The 20,296-nt window shown below is 50.5% G+C and overlaps 2 protein-coding genes across 5 annotated transcripts in view; one reads left to right on the top strand and one right to left on the bottom strand.

Moving 5' to 3' along the window:
- Window positions 1-783: 783 nt before the first annotated feature.
- Window positions 784-12,515, bottom strand: RETSAT (retinol saturase). Its single transcript, XM_047744285.1, has 11 exons — window positions 12,076-12,515; window positions 9,951-10,133; window positions 9,390-9,631; window positions 8,685-8,886; window positions 8,044-8,241; window positions 5,982-6,101; window positions 2,205-2,343; window positions 1,875-1,984; window positions 1,623-1,789; window positions 1,248-1,407; window positions 784-1,013 (listed from the first exon to the last, which is right to left on the bottom strand). The coding sequence occupies exons 1-11, from the start codon at window positions 12,248-12,250 to the stop codon at window positions 874-876; spliced, it is 1,836 nt and encodes a 611-aa protein (XP_047600241.1). The 5' UTR covers window positions 12,251-12,515; the 3' UTR covers window positions 784-873.
- Window positions 12,516-12,524: 9 nt separating this feature from the next.
- The window catches only part of ELMOD3 (ELMO domain containing 3), a 29,776-nt gene continuing 22,004 nt past the window's right edge, over window positions 12,525-20,296 (top strand). For 3 of the 4 annotated variants that reach the window (XR_007129917.1, XM_047744292.1, XM_047744291.1), the window contains exons 1-4: window positions 13,609-13,777; window positions 15,389-15,674; window positions 19,278-19,355; window positions 19,824-19,893. Coding sequence is in view for 3 of the 4 variants with exons in the window: in XM_047744292.1 (XP_047600248.1) it covers window positions 15,621-15,674; window positions 19,278-19,355; window positions 19,824-19,893 (202 nt within the window). In the remaining variant the exon portion in view is untranslated. Of the gene's footprint in view, window positions 12,765-13,604; window positions 13,778-15,388; window positions 15,675-19,277; window positions 19,356-19,754; window positions 19,894-20,296 lie in introns of those variants that run through there. The other variant, XM_047744290.1, reaches the window with a different exon arrangement.

Here is a 20,296-nt window from a genome sequence, read left to right as displayed (position 1 = left end):
GGAGCTCCTGCAGCGCAGTGTGGAGAATGGGAGAGGAGAAGCCTCGGGACAGCTGGCCCAAGCTGCTTCAGCTGGCCCATGCTTTTTTTTTTTTTTTTTAAGATTTATTTATTTGACAGACAGAGATCACAAGTAGGCAGAGAGTCAGGCAGAGAGAGAGAGGAGGAAGCAGGCTCCCCGCCGAGCAGAGAGCCCGATGCGGGGCTCGATCCCAGGACTCTGGGATCATGACCTGAGCCGAAGGCAGAGGCTTTAACCCACTGAGCCACCCAGGCGCCCCATGGCCCATGCTTTTTTTTTTTTTTTTAAAGATTTTATTTATTTATTTGACAGAGAGAAATCACAAGTAAGCAGAGAGGCAGGCAGAGAGAGAGGAGGAAGCAGGCTCCCTGCTGAGCAGTAAGCCCAATGTGGGGCTCGAACCCAGGACCTGGGATCATGACCTGAGCCGAAGGCAGCGGCTTAACCCACTGAGCCACTCAGGCGCCCCATGGCCCATGCTTTTGAAGGTTCTCTCCACCTGACCAAAAGAATATTTGACTCTTGACAGCTTGGAGCTGGGAGGTATGGGAGTGTGGTATGCAAAGCACCGTTTGACAAGATGAGCTCTGCAAGGCACTGGCCCACCCACACCAGGTCTTTCAGCAGGGACAACATGTTAGAGGTAGGAGAGCTCATCATCGGCCAGCTGGAAGAGCCACAGCTTGAGAACTGTGATCTAAGGACTGTGACCTGTGTGTCAGACCTCTAGTCAGAAATCAAAACAAATTAGAGTGCTTTATGTGAGGAAGGAACAGGACAGAAGGACATCATGGCTAATCAAGGGCTTAGCCATAGCGCTGATGGGACTCCTCAGACCCACTGCTTACTGAACTAATGCTGCTTCTTCTGTGCGTGGATCCTTGAGTGAAGCTTCTTAAGGTCTAAGTATAAGTTCCGCTTCAGGACGGCACTGCAGCACAGCAGAGCCCCTTGCAAGGCCCCCATCAACCCACAAGTGAAGATATCCTGGCCTAGGGGACAAGAGCAGAGACCCATGAGCACCTTCCCACAAGGGGGATGGGGAGCAAGGGCTCTCATGGTCATCCCTCCCAGCTAGGCCACCCCAGGTCCACAGCCTGCTGGGGCAGCCCATCCCCGTGTGGAAGGCTGTAGGGGACAGTAGGACCTAAGGACAGAACAGAGTACTTGGGGTGACAGGGACGCCCAGGGTCTCAGGCCCTGGAGAAATGGGGCAGTCCACGTACCTGTCAGGTAGAGGTTGGGAATGGGGGTTTGGGCCCTCATGGAAGCTATCACATGAGGACGTAGGCGGTCCAGGTCATGGTCTGCCCCGTAGCAGGCACCTCGGGGAGCAGCCAGATAGAACTGGTAGGTCAGTGGGGACCCTCCAGCCACACTGTCCACCTGAGGAGACAAAAAAGGCAGCCAAGAGGTGGGAGCAGGGCCTAATAAGGTCCTCCCCTCCTCCCTTTTCTGCTCTCCCTGACGGAGCTGTCTGTTCGCGTGGGTTCCCTTCCCTTCCCCAAGCTTGGCTGTGTCCGGGTTTTACTGCCCTCCCCAAAAGAAAAAGCAGAATTGTCACCAATTTGTTGCCACGAGCACACAGTCTACCGTCCTACCTTCCCCTCTAGCTGTGGGAACAGCCTCATGACAACTGACAGGGAGGCTTCGACAAAGGAGTTTTTGAGGGTCTCGTAGTCGCTGCTCCGCTGTCCCTTTGCTTCCTCCCGCCATTCTTCAAACCACTCATAGCAGGTGGGCATCAGCACGATCATTGTGGACCGGTCTGGGGACACAGACCCGGGCTTATTAACCCCAGGCCCCTTCCTTGTTCCAGCCCCCACCCCCACTCCCAGGACCCAAAGCCCCACCTGGGAACCGGTCCTCCCAAGTGGGGTCCTTGGCTGACGAGGAAGCAATGAAGAAGATGGGCACATGTGCTGCAGCCTTTTCCCTGGGCGCCGAGAGGTAGTGCTCCATTCTGCAGGGGAGGAGCGTGGCTGCCAATCCCCAGGCCTCGCTCACTGCCACTGCCCAGAGGGCACGTCACCCCCAAGGACACCCCTCCTCCCCAGGGATGAAGCGGAGTCTTAGTCCACATCCTGTTGCGGGTTCTCCCAGCATGAAGGGAGGAAGCAAGAGCCCTGTGGGCTGTGGGCCCCTGCCGACCCCCTCTCCCACCATGTGCACACACGCCTTACGCCTTGTCAAGGTCTGTGTCGAAGCAGACAAAGTAGTTGGTGGACTGTAGCCCTAAGTCCTCCTTGGTGCCTCGCAGGCTGATGAAAACAAAGAAGGTACCCAAGCCAGGCCGCACCATCTCCAGCTGCTGCTTCACACCTGCCAAAGTGTCAGGGCTGCGTGACCTGGGGCTGTAGTGGCCGCTTCCTGCCCTGACCTTGCAGATGCCTGCTGACTTTACCGGCGGCTGCCAGCCTAGCACCTGGGCCATTTTCACAGCTGTTACTTCAACACTGACTTGGCGGGGGTGGGGGTGGGGGGGGCTGCTCTTCCGTCTCCTGCCTGTAAAGAGCCCAACCCCAGGCTCCCACTCTTCTGCCTTCTCCCACCTCTGCTCGAAGCACCCCTAGAAGCCCGGGAGGCTCAGCTTCCCTAAGCTGGCCCAGGGTCGCAGGACAGTCTCAGGCTTACTGCCTCCAGCCTCCCCCTGATGGCTTTAAGTCATGAGTGGACTACTGGGCTCCACACTATACAGACCACACATATGCACAGCACTTTGTGACCAGCCTTGATTTCCATATAACATTTAACACAAGCCATCTAATGAATGACTATGCATAATTCCTCATGATCCGTTTTGGCAGTACGAGACCTCAGCGTGGTAAGCGATGCATGTGAACAAATGCGAACAGCATTACTGACACCTAATGTTTAGAATTCAGGTAGGGGAGGAGGGAAGAGCACCCTGGAGGAGGGTGACAGACTCTTCTGAGAATCATCTGATGTCCCCTGGACCTAAGCAGCTGGGCTTCCCCACCTCTTAACAAATGACCCCAGACCAATTTTCTGGAAGTGGCTCCCACAAAGTCTTATCCTTCGTTCCCATTCCCAGGACCATCACCTACCTGCCTGAAGGGTAACTCACCCACTGGCTGCTCTGCTTAATTTGTTGAACAAGTATTTGTTGAGGACCTAAAATGTGCCAGGTCCTCTCCTAGGCCTTGGGGACGCTACAGGGTATCAGATATGATGCCTGTCTACTGGAAAAGCGACTGTTCCTGAAAGAAGTTGGCTTTCCCCATAGAGGCCACAAAGAACTGAGTGCTCTGTGTAGGGTGCGCATAGAAAAACAGGCCACTTCTGAGCCTATGGCATGCTAACGATGGCAGCGGGACTGTAGGTGCACGCTGATGGGGGAAGGGGAGCGCGGGCTTCCAGAGCCACAAGAGGGCGCCTGGGGCTGCTCTGGAGCTGCAGGGGCACAGGTGACCCACATCCCAGCATCTAGGGCTGACCGCACTGCCAGCTCCCCCTCACCAGGTGCAGTGGGGGTGGTCATGGGGAAGACGGGGGGCCCAGGGAATGAGACCGTCTAGGTCTTCAGAGGCCCTTAAGATTAGCAACCACCTCCAGCCAGACCCTCCTTTACTTTTTCTCCAACTAGAAGGATGTGATCCAGGAACCACATACCTGGCAGGAAACGAGAGCCTAGAGTCCCAAATCAGGCACACAAGGATGACATCAAGGCTGTTTTTCCCAGGCCAGCTTCAGCTTCCCTACTGGTACTGTCAGACCAGTCTTCCCCACTCAAGACAACTTCCCCTCCAAACCATCCCCAGGAACCTCCTCAAGGCTCAGCAGTGGAATTAAGAAAAGTGCTCCCATTTACACAGGCTCCCTCTGCCTGACCGCCCCTCCTCCACACTTGACAGCAACTGGCACTGCCTGCCCCAGAGGCCACCCAGTTCTCGTCTCTGAGAGGGAGACAGACCCATGAGAATCCCCACCCCAGAGCAGCTGGAAACAAAGGAGTCCCAGCACCTGGGGTGTGCTGAGTTAGGCATCCTCACTGCCACTGCCTGAAATGTTCTCAGACTGGATTCATCTGAGGCTGCATTTAACTCCCCACCCAAGTGGGGCAATTTTTTTTTTTTTTTGCAGGTGGGCCTGGTGCCATTAGATAAGACACATAAAGTAGCAAATGTTGTAACTGTAACCAGACAGTGAAGGGAGAGCAACATGGCTACTGGGGGAGGAGGTGTGGAAGAGATGGGAGGGTACAGGGACCCATCAAAGGACAGGGCCAGGGTTCAGAGTTCCTGGGAGACAGCCAGGCAGCAAGTACCAAAGGCAAAGTCCGTCAGTCCACAGAGCCCTGCTCAGCTGCCCTGCCACTGGCCGGTCTGCCTCAGCCCACTCAGCCCATGTGGTGTGAGGGAAGGGAGGCCTTTGCTGGCACAGATGCTGGCTGAGGCCCAGCTAAGTGAGGCCAAGAGATGAGAAGGCTGGATTTTGGTCATACACATCTCATGCCTCAGAGACCATCACGGCTGCCACCTGTCCTCTCCCCTGGAAGGAAACCCAGGACATCACTTTTCTACTGAACCCACTGTGCTGCCCACCTTCCCTGGCTCCTCCAGAGCAGCCACAGGCCCACCCTCTGGAGGGGAGAGCTCCTTTCCACTGCTCTCTGGGCTCCCCCATGCGCCACTGAAGGCCATGGTTTCCACCCCAACCACATCTGGAGCGGTTCCTCACTCTCACCTCCCACCCCAGCCAGAGGCCTTTATCTAGAACTGTCTCTTACCCTTCTGTACTATAGATCCCCTCCCCGCCAACTGGCCTCCTGTCCTCAGATCATACCAGTAGCTTCTAGTTACGTGACATTCTAAAGTCCATTTCAAAATCATAACATCTCACTCAACTCTGGCTCAGCTACTCTGTTCCCTGTAGGCTGGCTGCTCTCCTGCCCCTTTACTTTTGTCTGGAAGCTCCACATTCCTTATTCCAGAGGGGGCCAAGAGCCAGTCAGACACACCAGTGTTCTCATCTCAACTTGGCTACTTTCACTTGGGTGGCCTCAGGAAGTCACTTCACCTCACTTCTCCACATCCTGTGTAAACATTAGGATGATGACATCTCTCTCCCAGGTGGCAATGAGGATCATGTGCAATGACAAAGGGAAAGCCTCTCACACAGACTTACCAAGGGAGGGTTCACCCATAGCTATGCCTACTGACCCCTCGCCCCTAAAATCAGGCTTCTCGATTTTTGGACACAGTCTATCAGAAGAGATGATCGCATTGAGTATTATTTCTGTCTGGGTCCCAGATTTCAAGTACAAGCCCAGAGCTCAAGGGAAAAAAGAAGAAAGCCAGAACGATACTCCTCCTGCAGCCTCAGCCCCAATAAGGAGCTGGTTCCTGAGAGAAGCAAAAAATATAACCTTGGATCCCAAATAAAACACACAACAGTTATAGCAAGACTTTCTTCTCCATGCCGGCCTTAGCTTCCCTTACTGATACTGTCAGACTCGGCTTTCCCATTCAAAATAAGTGAGAAATTAAGGAGAAAAGTAGGATTCATACCACAAACTTAGTGAAAACCCAAGAAATGTTCCTTTAGGATGCTACCCGCCATCACCAACTGTGAGAGAGATGATTTAAGATCTGGAGAAGCTAGAAATGGGCAATCTGGTATAGAGCCTTGAAAGAGGAGAGGGCAAAGTAGGTGAGGTTATAAGGGAGAGAGGGTAAATATGCCAAGAATGGAATGAGAGAGAAGGACCAAAGGCTCTTTGGGGGGTGACACAATACGAGGGAAGCTGCTTCCCGACCCCTTCACACAGAGGCCATGCTGGGAACAGATGCTGGAGACAGCATGCTCGTGCTCACCTGTTCTGCTCAAGGACGGTCACAGGGCAGTCAGGAGGAGCAAGAGCACCAGTCAGGCTGGGCAGGCTAGCCCCAGAGGGGTGCTGGTGGGAGCTCAGAAGAGCAACACAGCCCAATCTTTACCTGGCAGGCAGCGGGCGTTCTCAGGTAGCAGGTACTTATAGGTATTGAAGAGTCCTGCGTCGGAGATCACGATGGGGCAACAGATGTTCACCAGCACCTGACCCTTCTTCACAGTGACGCCTGCAGGCACAAGAGCTTGCCTGAGGTTCTGCGCACTCCAAGAAAGGTCCACATCTTGCACATATCTCTCCCAGCCTACATTGCATGTTCTCAGACCTGGGCATCCAGCCCACCCAGGTCTAGGTGGGCAGGCTCCGGGCCAAACTGCAAAGTGAGTACATCTTCGCCTAGCCCAAGTCACTCCTGCCCTTACTTCCCTGGCTCTCTCCCCTATGTAGGTGCCCTTTTCTTTAGCCAAACCCAACAACCTCCACACTGACCCCAACAAAGCTCATGGGCTAAAGTCCTTCCACTGGAATCCCAGGCCCTTCTTCACTGCTACCAGAGTTCTATCTCCAAAATACTCTGAAAACCTCTGGTGTCACCACAGCCTCTGTAAGATTAAAACTCCAAAGTCTTGTACTGGCCTTCCAAGGTCTGGGCCCTTCTATGTCTCCAGTCCCATCTCTGGCCGTACTCACTAACCTATTGGGGGCAACATATGAAGCAGCTGATATTCAACCATATGACCTATAAAAATGGCAGTTTCTGGGGCACCTGGGTGGCTTAGTTGGTTAAGCATCTGTTGGATCTTGATCTCAGGGTTGTGAGTTCGAACCCCACGTTGGGCTCCACTCTGGGCATGGAGCCTACTTTAAAAAAAAAAAAAAAGGCAGTTTCTTAGGGTTCAAGCTACTACTTCCAGATGTCTAAAAATAATCAGCTCTTTCATACATCTGTACTTTTGCACATGCTGTTCCCCTTGCCTGGAATAACATCCCAAAACCTCGGCCTAGGTTCTTCTCACCCTTTACGAGCTGGCTCAGCCACCACTCCCCTCCTTCCTCCATCCTTAGTATGTGTCTCTATCTGACACTTTAAATTATGTCTCAGCGATCTCCCCTATGAGGCTGGAAACTTCTTGAGTTATAGATTTTCTTTATAGCTATCTTACGTTTTTATCTCCATCTTTTATCACCTTGTACCTGAAAAATACAAGTAATATTCTGAACCGAATCTAATTAAACCCATCAACCCACCTTGCTTCATGAACCTCATTTGGCTGGAAGAAGAACTTGCTCTGGACATCAGAGAAAATCTCGCACAGCTGACAGCCCACCTCTTCTTTATCCTGGCAATTCCTGGTCTCTTCTACACATGCGTTCCCAGAGACTGCTCATGGCTTTTTTCCCTTGATGGGGGGTGGGGTGGGGGTGGGGTGTGTGTGTGTGTGTGTGTGTGTGTGTTTTGTTTTTTTTTTTTACTGGGCCATCCACTCCCCTACTCCTCCTTGCAAGATTCCTCTGGTCAGTTCACTGTCACATCAGCCCTATTCTCTCAGGCCTCTCTCTGTCTCCTTCCCTGATGCTTCTTCAGGCAGCCCCTAGTCAGGGATGGCCTGTTCGTTCTCTGAGTCCTTCCCTGCCATCATCCTCCCCTCACAGAATTCATCCACAGTGCAATTTTGACTCTCTGTGCAGGTAGCAGGAAAGACCTGAGCCAGGCTAACGAGATTCTTGGCTCCACCTGCCATTTACAGACTAAGGCTAGGGCATCTGGCTGGCCTCCACACTGCCCTTTGGAGTGCACACGTTACTTATTCATTCCGTCACTGAATAGACACCTGTTGAGCCTCCATTATGTGCTAAGATCTACAAAGATTACAGAGATACAGCCCCTATATTCAAGGAGGTTATGGATTACTAGATAACTATTTTACCTATTGAATAAATGATTAAATACTGTCCTTTGGGGGAACATCCAACCCTTTATTCTTCCTGCCTCCTTTTTTCACCTCCAGACTAATCCCTCTCCCCAAGCCCCTGCTCTGGGCAGTTTCAGCCTTGAACTCCCCGTGTGATCAGTTCTTCTCTACCTTGTGACCACAGTTTTGATTCTCTCAGGACCCCAGTCCTGTCCCACCCTAACCCAGGGACCAGGAAGCAGGATGCTGGGCTCTCACCACAGGCTTTCCCAGCTGAGTCTAGCAACACGCTCTGCACAGTGGCATGGGTCAGGACAGCACCCCCGGCCCGCTGAATCACAGGGATGGTGTGGAAAGCGATCTCACTGGTACCCCCTCGGGGATAAAAGGCTCCTTCTATGTAATGGTCAACCACCAGAGCATGCATGGAAAAGGCACTGTGGCTGGGGGTCACACCTACAGAAGCAAGGAAGACGGCAGCACCATTTAGAAAGGAACACAGATTCCTGTCAAAAATCACATAGCCTGAGTCAACCCATCCCAGGATCCAAACGATCCCCATGGCTAGGGCAGCCAGAGGGCCTGTTTCCATCCAAACAGAGGGCACCTGACAGATCCTGGGGCTGGTGGGAATGTCCTCCCTGCAAAGTGCCCTGTTGCCAAGACGAGGGAGGACATTGTCGGTTGGAAAGGAAAACCATCCAGGGCACAGATGATGGAATCTTTTACCAGGGAGTCCAGAAGGTAGGTGGCCAGACTTGTCATCTAGAAGCTCCAGAGGGCCTTGGGTATATACTGCTCAATCAGTTAGTCAAGCAGGCTCAGGAAGAAAGACTGAGAACCAAGAGGGCAGCACCTCCTCCTCCAGGAGCTGCCCAGGACCCAAGGCTAGTACCCACCGTAAGTGGGGAAGATATAGCTCAGCACCGCCCGGAGCTCCGGGGAGGCGGACAGCTGCCGCAGGACGTCAGCCAGGCTCTGGGTGGATGCACGAAGGAATGGAAAGAAACGGGTGAGCGGCCCACATTTGCTGATGAGCTGAGCTAAGCGCAAGGGGAGCATCTTCAACAAGACCGCATGGATGGCTCCACGGGACACCACCTGGGGGAAAACATGAGCCCTGAGAACAGGTCCCATATCTAGAACACTGTCAGGAAATCGCCATTCCAATAGCCAGCACCAGCGCCCAAGCAGGGCCCAGCACCACTTAGACCTGGCTGAACTTGGGTTTTTAAAATTCGTGAATTGTTCCCATTCCACATTCAGAAAAGACCTTCCCTGCTTTTCAGTTTTCTGACCAAATTTCTTTTGAAAACTCCCATCTAATCTCAGAGGAAGTAAAAAAGCCTGTGATCTGACCAAGTAGAAGCCAGCTTTGTCAAAAAGGAGACCAGGGTGCCCCCCAGAGGCCAGAGTGAGAGTGGCAGCCGCCAAGACCAGGGTCCAGAGACAAGACCCAGCTGGGCACTGAGGCCAACTAGGGATAGTGGCTGAGTTCAGGGCAGACTTGACTGTTTCTCCCTTCTTGCCAGGGAGTCGCTCCACTCATGAAGAAGGTCAGCCTTTTCAGGAATAAACAGGGGTCCTCAGCATGGCCATGTTACCTTCACCAGCTTTACATATTTGTCAATGGCAGCTTCTTCCTGGGGAAACTTCTCCTTGAGGCCCTGAATGTAAGCTTTCTCCCCACTGTACATGGGGAACTCCTTCCGGCCATTGGGCCCTTCTAGTACCATGATGTCAAAGGGAGAGGACAAGGCAGCCCAGTCCAGCTGCCCCTCCGTGATCTGGTCCAAGACCAAACGGCAAATCCCGTCCTCTTGCATGGACCCAACATAATGGATTCCTATTGGGAGACAGAAAAAAAAAGGTGTCATAGAGATAAGGGGACTGATCCCTGGAAAGGTGGATAAGAAAGCAAGGTGAAAGGGGTAGTCCTGCCTGGCTGAGTCCCCCGCCCAGAGGGTGCCACCAACCCTTTCCGTGGGGAGGAGTTGCAACAGAAACCACCAAATCTCTGCCCAGTTCCATACCCAATGGTTATGGCTATCAGGCAAAGTGGTGCCTCCAAAACAACAGAGAAGTCCAGGATCCTCCCACAATGGCTTCCCCCAGCCTCCTGAAGACAGAGCCATGCTCCCAGCCCCTTCCCACATAAACCTTACCTGTGTCAAACTCAACACCTTTCTGTCTGAAAGTATGACAGCAGCCTCCGGCCTTGCCGTGTTGTTCCAGCACCAGAACTCGCTTGCCAGCTTTGGCCAGAATCGCAGCTGCAGCCAGGCCCCCAAAGCCACTGCCAATCACCACTGCATCCAGATTCTCTGGCACTTGGCTGGCTGAGAAAGCTACCGCAGAGGGAAGAGTTGGAGGTTCTCAGGCAGGGGCAGCGGGAGAGTAAAGAGATGGAAACCAACGAAGACTCCTCTAGCTTATACAATGCAAGTGAACTCTAGGGAGTTCGGCATGGAGTGACTGACTGAAATAACTCCACCCGTTCACCTGGGAAATTCTCAGGGACCAGCCAGGCAGATTAAAGACCGCGATTTGGTTTGAGTTGAATTGATGTAATCAAAACCCATATGTACCTGGGGATTCTCCCTACTATCAAAGAAAGTAGGAATCAGTAAACCACAACACAAACAAAACCAGAAAGCTGACAGTAATACAGGCTGAGAAACTTCAGTGCAGATAGAGAGCTGGGAAAGAAAGAAAACGAGGAGATGGGGGACAGAGGAGAGTGTTGTGGGCAGGCTGCTGGCTCATGGAACTGTCCATTCACAAGTTGGTTATCTTTGGAAAATACAGGGTCTGTTGGCACCAGTGGAGCAGCGTGGTCCTATGATGATTAGTCACGATCCCGAAGCAGAGGCTTGAGCAGGACAGAGCTGAGAAATCATAGCACCACCCCCTTAATATTGGAGAAGTCTAGAGGCAGAGCTAAGGGGTCACACAAGATCTGTTCTTTAAAGATCACTCCTGAAGAACTGAGATTTGAAATTTTTCAGACTGCACAAGACCTTGGAAAACTTGGGCACCTGGATGGCTCAGTGGGTTAAGCTTCTGCCTTCAGCTCAGGTTATGATCTCAGGGTCCTGGGATCGAGCCCCACATAGAGCTCTCTGCTCAGCAGGGAGCCTGCTTCCTTCTCTCTCTCTCTCTCTCTGCCTACTTATGATCTCTCTTTGTCAAACAAATAAATAAAATCTTAGAAAAAAACAGAACTTGGAAAACTTTTCAAACATTTTTATAGAAACAAGCACATTTTATATCACAACACTGGTTATAAATAAGTATATAATATAAATACCTGAAACAGGAGTTTCACAATTCAACACTTCCCAGAACTATATATGATGACTCTGATAGTTTCTATTCTACCACATTTTGAAATCCAAACTGCGAAATCGAATTCATGACCCATTGATAGATGACAACCTGGTGTGAAAAAGTTATACTAGTCACCTCATTTTTAGATTAATCCAAGATTAGTGGAGTGACTTGCGAATGGTTATGCAGTAAATTAATGACAGAGTTCAAGCTAAAACCCTGATCTCAGAAGTTCAGACTAATAGCCTTTCCACTTAAAAGAGTATTGTGACCGCCTGTATCACAAGATGTGTCACACAGAATTCTAAAATTTACAAGTGGTAGGGACCTTGGAGATCAAAGAGGAGATCTTTTTTTTTTTTTTTTTTAAGGCAGAACTCCTTTAAAGCTTTTGAGGAACCCCAAAATATGTCCTAAAGATGAGAGTGGAGATACTCTGGTTGACCAAGGAGCAGCTCTGAGCTTGAGGCATCCTGTTGAGGTTCTCCCAAAGTTTTAGAACCAGAGTTCGACTATATAATTTGGGAGGAGGCATAACCAGTCAAATCACTTGATGGGCAAAAGACAATTTCCCACACAGGTTGTAAGAAACGTGCAGCTCCTCCACGCCTCTGAACCATGGAGGTAGTGTAAGTGAAAAAAGCTAAGGTCCTATAAACTAAATGGGGGAAAGGTCTCTTGTCTATCCTGCAGATCATGGACCTGTTCTTGGGTATACCATGACCTTGGGATGCTGAGACCGGACCTCGCCCATGGAGCTATTAAGGCCCAGGGCCTGCCAGGGCTAAGGCTCCCAGCGGTAGCAGATACTAAGGCGGGGCGCTTCCCCGTGCAAGGAAGCCCTCCTAACGCTTTACATTTGGGAAACTGAGGCCCAGGTAGACAGCGGCTTGCCCTGTCGGAATGGGAATGCAAGCCACCCAAGTGCAGCCCTGGAGCCTAGCGTCCCTTCCCGCTGACCTCGCTTGAGAACCTTCTTCCTGGCCTCCTTGTCGGTCACCAGCGGCGCGAGGGTACGCCTGACGTCCTCGGAGAAGGGGTTCAGGGAGCTGGAGCTGCCTGCGGACAGGAGCAGGTGCCCTTTGCGGAAGACCGCCAGCAGCAGCAGGGCCAGCAGCAGCAGCGAAAGCCACATGGCGCCGGCGGGGTCCGAGGACGGCGTCCGCAGCCTCCGCACCCAGCCTCTGCGTCCGGGACTCTGCCGCGCCTCTGTGTCCTTCTGGGCTGGGCGGGGAGACGGGGATTGGGAGGAGGCGGAGGCAGCCTCGACCACTGATAAGCCAGACCTTTCTGGCAGGGAGCTCTGAGTCCGGCGCAGACTGACCCTCCCCGCGGCTCGTAAGGGTCTCGCCTTGCCAAGCGTCCTTGGCAGCCGGGAGGTGGGGCGCTTGCGGTGGAGAGGCGGCGCGGGGACGCGGTGCGCACGCGCGGGAAGGCGGGGCCGGCAGCTAGACCCTGACGCGGCGGCGCTGGAGTTCTGGGCCGCGGTCCGCAAACCCCTGGCTCTAGAGAGCGAGCGTGGGGTGGAGATGGTCGCCCCGGGCCGAGACGAGGCTGGGAGCTGCAAGCCTGAGAGAGAATCCCGCCCGGGACCCAGGAGACCTGGGTTCTGGTCTGCGCTGTGCCGTGGGCTCGCCCAGTGACCCGAGGCAAGTTGCTTACCTGTTTTCCGCAACGGCTGGTGAGGAGGTTTCCGTCCGGAACCCACACAGCCCCAGTCTGGCGGGGTACCTTGGTAGAGTGAGATTCCCGCCGAGCTGCGCGCGTCACAGCCGGCGAGCACCCGGCCCTGTGTCCCCCAGGTGGCCAGTGGTTTTGCCGGGGGCCGCGGCATCCGCCTGGGATGGCGTTGCCTGCGGCGGGGGCCTGGCGGTGCCCCCAAGCCTCTACCTGACCCCATGGTACCTGCCCTCCGTGGGGCGGGGCGTGGGGGAGTGAGGGGCCGGGGAGCCGTCCAGGTACAAGCGTGATGAAAGGATCAGAGAAGGACTGTCAGACCTATTGGGCATTTGTATTTGAAATTAAAGATCCAGTGTCGCGATTAATTACCTGTTCAGAGAGTTGAAGCTCCAACAAGAAGTTACCTCTTAATGTAGCTCCTTGCCTAAAGTGGGTGTACCATACTTAGTTTGGAAAGGACCTGGGGCGCCTGGGCGGCTCAGTCGTTAAGCTTCTGCCTTCAGCTCAGGTCATGATCCTAGGGTTCTGGGATGGAGCCCCACATCAGGCTCCCTGCCCTGAGGGAAGCCTGCTTCTCCTTCTCCCACTCCCCCTGCTTGTGTTGCTCTCTTGCTGTGTCTCCCTCTGTCAAATAAGTAAATAAAATCTTAAAAAAAGAAAAAAAAAAAAAAGAAAAGGACCCATACTTATGGAAGACCATTTCTTTGGGCCCAGCTATAAAGAATTTGCCTACTGTTGGTGGGACTGACTTCATAACTTCCATTACTGGCTTATTTGATGGAGTTTTGCCCTTTTCTTCGCTGGTACAGATAGTAACTGTCCCTGTTGAAGTCCTCAGAGCTCCAGCTGGAACTGAGGCACTAGCAGGTGTGTACAGCTGCTCATGCTTCTGTGCTGCCTGATTCATGTCATACACAGAAACAAGAGGCTTCCTGAAATCACTAGTACCATCTCTGCCTGTCACCTTCCCAAGGTTGGCTGTGTGAGTGTTTTGTTATATGGTGTCATGGAGGTCAAGGGGGAGGGAAAGGAAAGGGGTGAGGGAAGGGAAAGATGCTGAGGGCCCAGAGGACACAGTGAGAGAGAGCTAGTTTCTCAGGTACCATGACCAGGGAGCACTGTCCTTCCCACTAAATTACAGTGACCCAAATGTCCAGCCCAATAGCCAGGAAGTATTCCCATTCTGGGTGCTAGGAATCAGTGCATTCTAGCGCCTGACAGATTCCAGTTTGTTACTGGCAGCCAATTCTTAGGGAATCCAGGTCATGTTCCCAAGGTCAGGAGCTGACCTCAAAAAAAGGCCACCCTCCTTCCCAAGTTCTCCAAGTCTGAAATGTGATCGTCAGTTCTTTATGGGCTGTCTGCTGACTTATGATCCAGATTGTTGTCGTAACAGGCATCCAGGTTGTACAATTCCTGCATGATAAATTACGGGCCTGCCTAGCCCTCTTCCCAAGGTGAGCTTGTGGGATGACTGTCTTCGAGTTGGCCAAACTGGCTAAACGGCTGCAACATGGGCGATACTGGTATTCACCGAGGAAGGCTAGGCAATGTGTTGCATTTTGATTTTCTATCACCGTAGGTATCAGGCCTAGTATTCTAAGCTCCCATACCCAACCTGTGTCTGAGACCTAAGCAAAGCCTGAGCACTTCAGCAAAGACCACTTACAGGATGCCACGCATTAGCTTCATCCCTTTGATAAGCTGTTCCCAGATCCCAATGACTTCATTGTCAGAACCAGACCTCACCACTTAACAGTGGTGCCTTCTGGACACTGAGAATCCAGCCCTCAGACTCTATAGCATCCCCTTCTTTCCATCCAGTGGCATGGAAAGTAAGAGGCATTTTTTTTAAAGATTCTATTTATTTATGCAACACACAGAGAGAGTGTGCACAAGCAGGGGGAGAGACAGGCAGAGAGAAGCAGGCTTCCTGCCGAGCAGGGACCCTGATGCAGGGCTTGATCCCAGGACCCTGGGATCATGACCTCAGCCAAAAGCAGATGCTTAGCTGACTGAGCCACCCACGCATCCCAAAAGTTAGGCATTTGACTAAAGCAGCTGATTTATTCAGAAAAAATCCACAGCTGCTTAAAGATCTTTATTTATTTTTAAGATTCATTTATTTGTTTTGACAGAGCATGTGAGCAGGGGGAGGGGCAGAGGAAGGGAGAGCAGCAGACTCCCCACTAAACACAGAGCCCTACTCTACTGGGGACATGATCTCACGAACCTGAGATCATGACCTGAGCTGAAATCAAGAGTGGGATGCTCAACCTCCTGGGCTACCAGCTGCTCCTGCTTGAATATTTTTAAAGTCAGGTTTTCAGGGCGCCTGGGCGGTGCAGTGGGTTAAAGCCTCTGCCTTCGGCTCGGGTTGTGATCCCAGGGTCCTGGGATCGAGCCCCACATCAGGTTCTCTGCTCAGCAGGGAGCCTGCTTCCCCCTCTCTCTCTGCCTGCCTCTTTGCCTGCTTGTGATCTCTGTCAAATAAATAAATAAAATCTTAAAAAAAAAAAAAGTCAGGTTTTCTTAACAGTGGCTTAACTGAATGATGAAACTAGTTTTATTTTGTAATTTTTTTTTTCTTCAGAGCTGAGACTTCAGAGACTCCAGAGACTTCTTTCAGTACTCACAGAAACCTCCTAGCCTTGGTGATGGCACATGGGGACTGTTTACTTGCTCTTAGTCTGAATGATTGCCAAGAAGGAAGGCAAAGGTAGAGCGGTCGGATCTCTGGCTCCCCCCATACTTCTAATCTCAGACCTTATTAAACTCCTTTTTGAGCCAAGGACAAAGCTCACTTGAACAAATGACTTTGAGTCATGAATGAAAACTCTTGCTCTTTCCACAGTGAGAAAGAATTAAGAGATGGACAGGTAAGCAAGCACTTCTATTTGAGAAAAAAGGTGTTCATTTGGGATATATTGTTATTAGTAATAACACCTGATATATCAAGAGAATGTAGAACTTTAGAAATGCTTTGGGAAAACCCTCATTAAAATGCTCTTTGTTCTGTTAGGAGGAGCTTCTGTTCATTCACCCCTGAGTCAATTGCCTTTGCTAGTAGCGTCTTTTCTTTTCTTTTTAAAAGAGTTTATTTATTTATTTGTGAGAGAGAAAGAGCATGTGTGCACAGGAGCAGGGAGGGGCAGATGGAGAGGGAGAAGCAGACTCGCCATTGAGCAGGGAGCCTGACCCGGGGCTTGATTCCAGGACCATGAAATCATGACCCAAGCCAGAGGCAGCTGCTTAACAGATTGAGCCACACAGGCTCCTCCCCACACCCTTATTTTTTTTTTAAGTTTATTCATTTAAGTAATCTCTACACCCAGTGTGGGGCTCGAACTCACAACCCCGAGATCAAGAGTCATATGCTTTCTTTGCTTGTAGCTTATTTTCTAAGTGGGTCATGGCATTTTGTTTCAGATTTGTTTGGGTGAGAGGAGAATGTCAACAGGGAATCCCCCCAAGCTATTTGTAATTTATCAATTTGGACTGTTTACCTTATTGACCCTTGTCAAACACATGCTTTGGCTTGATTATCCTCGGACTCTGAGTCCCGTGTGATATGTCTTTGTGTGAGCCTGGCAGCTAACCCTCCCTTCCTTACCTTTCTCCCTATCTGGTCCAGAAGTGGTCTTAATGGAGCTTGTGGGACAAAGCCTTTCCTTTGGGAGTCTAGGGAGGTTTTCTTCCCCGTACTAAAGTGAACTGTTCTCCCAGAGAGAAGTCTTTGGCCACTGGAGGGGACTGAATTGGAGACGGAAAGGAAGGATGGAATGAACCCTGAGCACACGGGCCTCTGCAAGGAGTTGTTCAGGATAGTGAATCATCAGAATTTTTGAGGACACATTTGTGCCCAGTACTGTGCTAATGGGTGTCGGAAATAGGAAAAAGAAGTGTAAAAGAACGTTCTTTCACTCAAAGCCGCAGGGCCTGATTTAAAGATAGGCTGTGTTGGCGGAAGTGAGAACTCTAGGGCTGTTTTGATTGACTGTGCAGTTTCAGCACACTCACAAAAAAGAAGTGGAGTCACGGGACTTATTATGTACAGATTCCGGAAATGTGGCAGGGGTGAGTGTGTGGAGGGGGCATTGAGCCAAGGTAGGGACAGTCCTCAGTCCCAGGTCATGAGCAAGAAGATAGGGAGTAGGGGAGCAAGGACCCCTATTACTTACAGGGGGAAGGTCACTGGCTTTTCTCAGGCTCAACACTAAGTGGTTATTTTAAAAAGTGCCCGAGGAAAAGCAAGGCAGGAACTCATAGCCGGAATCCTAAACTCGAGCGCTTATCTAAATGTCTGGGTTCTGGCTGTGAGCAGGGTTGTCATACTCCAAACATGTAGGAAGCAAATCTGAATAGCCGTTTTCTTGTCACTTAGGCCTGTTGCAGAGGAACGTGTGCTCCCTGGGGAAGGGGAGAGACCCTTGTAGCCCCAGGGGCGGGGGGAGGGGAGGCAGGCCACCTTGAGGAGGTAGAACTGATCTTGAAGGGACGGGAGGACACAGAAAAGGTGGCAGTAGGGGTGTCTTCTGGAGGGAAACCACATGACCCAAGGGGTGGCGGTGAGAAGAGCTGCAGCAAGTGTGCTCACCGGACTGAAGTGGGAAATACTCATGAGGAGGCGTCAGGAGGCCAGCGACAGAGGCGTCTGCTCAGCTGTTCTATGTTCGGGCATCCATTCTTGTGTCCCGGTCACAAAGAAATCACAGCTCTGTTTAAGGAGTAGTAGTTGGCAAAAATGTGTAAGAGGGATTAGAGTAACAGGGGCCTTGGGATTCTGGGGCCTTGACATAGCACTGATTTTTTTTGTTAAGTTATTTTCTTTTCATTTTTTTCCTTTTATTTTTTAAGATTTATTTATTTATTTGTCAGAAAGAGAGAGAAAGTGAGAGCACGAGCAGTGGGAGCAGCAGAGGGAGAAGCAGGCTCCCCGCTGAGCCGGGAACTCGATGGAGGACACTGTACCAGGACCCTGGAATCATGAACTGAGCCGAAGGCAGATACTCAACCCACTGAGTCACCCAGGCGCCCCTCCTCTTATTTATTCTAGAGAAAATAATACATTCACAATGTTTAGAATCCAAAAAGTAGGGAGCATGTACTCTAGGGAAAAACTGCTTTCTCCTCTTGTCCCCCAGCTACCCAGTTTTCTTCTGGAGGCAAAATCATGCTTCCTTGGGTTTAAGTCTGGAAATAGTCTTGGCAGAGACAAGCAAATATAGTTGTGTGTTTTCTAAAAATATAAATGGTAACACAGTGTATATACTCTGCCCTTTGCTTGTTGCACTTAATATATCATGTGGATTCTTCCATGTTGTCCATAAAACACTTTCTTATTCTTCTTTACGGCTAGATCGGAGCTCATTGAGTTGATATGCTTTTATTTGTGGAATTAGTCCATTAGTGGGCATTTGGGTTTTTCTAACTTTTTGCTATGACAAACAGTGCTACCACAAATGACACTGTAAGCATGTCCTTTTGCACACAGACGAGTGTATCTGTTGGATAAATTCCTAGGATGCAGTTATGGGCCCAAAATGGACAAAGCATGTACGATTTGTCAAGTATTGTCAAGCTGTGGAGGTGGGAACAATTTACACTTTGGTGTGTTAAAACACTTGGCTTTCTAGCCAACACAGTGTGTTTTCACACTTTTTGAAATTTGCTCATGTGATAAGTGACAAATATTATCTCAGACCAGTTTTATGTGACATGTCTCTTATTATGAGTAAGGGAGTAAGGTTGAGCATTTTGTGTTTGTTTCAGAGCAGTGCGAGTTTCCTCTTCTGTAAGCTGCCCATATCCATGCCCATTTTTCTACTGGGTTGGGTTTCTTTTCCTAACTGATTTATAGGATTTTTTTCAACACATTGGGAAAATTCGTTCTGTATTTGATAATCTGAGTTGCAGAAGTTGGTCAAGTGGTTTTGTTTTGTTTGTTTTTTTGAAGTTGGCCAAGTGGTTTTTTTTTTTTTAAGATTTTATTTATTTATTTGACAGAGAGAGATCACAAGTAGGCAGAGAGGCAGGCAGAGAGAGGGGGAAGCAGGCTCCCCACTGAGCAGAGAGCCCAATGCCAGGCTTGATCCCAGGACCCTGAGATCATGACCCGAACTGAAGGCAGAGGCTTTAACCCACTGAGCCACCCAGGCACCCTGGTCAGGTGGTTTTTTTAAGCTCTACTGGGCAAAGGTTTAGCTGAACAAAAAGGCCAAAAGTAAGGAAACTGCTTCACTAAACTCAGGATCCTGAGACCTTTCACAGAGCCAAGAAATCTGCTATAATATTAAGCCTTTTGTAGTTTTTCTTAAAACGAGGTTAAGCAGAAGTTTTCCCTTCCAGGATTCCTTACAGTTGAGTTCTCAGGAGTTGATCTGTCTTTGTGTGGTTGGTATTGGGAAAGGGTGTGACATTTAAGCTGTCAGCTTCAGAGGACTGATACGTTCCCAAGAAGCTGATCCTTCTTTGTCTTACAGGTTGAAAGTGTGTGTGCTGCGTATCCTTCACCATATGACAAGGACACCGGTGTTCTTCGGGCTCTCAGAGGAATTCCTGTATGTGTCACCCACACCCCAGGACTTCCCGCCCATACCAGCTTTTTTTGCATGCTGCTCTGTGGGGCCAGATACCAGGGACTCAGGACGGACGGCAGAGACCCCAATCACACTTGGGGGTGGAGTTGTGGGCCACAAACATGCAAAACAACCTCTAGCTAGTAAGATAATTGCTCCAGGGAAGCAGAATGTAAAGTGCAGTGGGAATACCAAAGGCACCTCACAGTCTCAATTGAGTTGTGTGAATTTTTATTTATTCTTTAAGGAGAGCGTATGCTTGTCTCCAGGTCACACAACTTGTACATCAGAGTTGGGAGTTTTCCATGTGTCTTTCTTTAAGATTGGCTTTAATCAAGCCATCCTTCTGACCTCCAGTTCCAAGGACATTCTGTACCACAGGTCGGGTACGTTTGTGTGCGTGGGAGGGTACGGACTCACTCTCACACCGAAGGTCATCTGCCCCTGCAGATCTCAGAGTTGAAGAACCATGGCATCCTCCGGGCCCTGACAGCAGAAGCCAACGGATGGCAGTCAGGTGGTAAGGTCCCCTTCAGGGCCCTTGGAGCCTGGGTGGGGCCCAAGTCAGAGCTCCCCATGGTCTGCTTTTCATCATTGGAATTTCTCTCACTACATGTCCTATAGAATTTGACAAATTATCATTCTTCAGGGAAAATTAGAATCAACACTGGATTAGAAGTCAAAAGATTCGAGTCCTGATTTAGCGCTGCAAGCAGCTTATTATGTGCCTTGGGCAAATCAGATGTCTGCCGTGAAGACATCAATGCCTTCTCTGTCCCCAGAGAGATATTGTAACAATGAAATGAGAGTGTATGTGAAGAGGCTTTGAAAAAGTATCTTATTTTATCTGCTTTACATGATTCTTTCATATACTCTATTTAAAGCTCATTTCACTTGCTGATTTATGACACAGAAAGGTCCAC

The sequence above is a fragment of the Lutra lutra genome, chromosome 9, assembly GCF_902655055.1.
Source record: "Lutra lutra chromosome 9, mLutLut1.2, whole genome shotgun sequence".
Classification (NCBI taxonomy): domain Eukaryota; kingdom Metazoa; phylum Chordata; class Mammalia; order Carnivora; family Mustelidae; genus Lutra; species Lutra lutra.
This window is presented reverse-complemented; position numbering and strand designations above follow the sequence as displayed.

Excerpts from the sequence above, each read along its gene's own strand:
- RETSAT (XM_047744285.1), bottom strand. The coding sequence starts at position 12,250 with ATGTGGCTTTCGCTGCTGCTGCTGGCCCTGCTGCTGCTGGCGGTCTTC. Across the intron at positions 10,134-12,075 it reads GAAGAAGGTTCTCAAGCGAG|CTTTCTCAGCCAGCCAAGTG; the intron begins GTCAGCGGGAAG and ends CCTCTGCGGTAG. Across the intron at positions 1,790-1,874 it reads TTGGGAGGACCGGTTCCCAG|ACCGGTCCACAATGATCGTG; the intron begins GTGGGGCTTTGG and ends CTGTGTCCCCAG.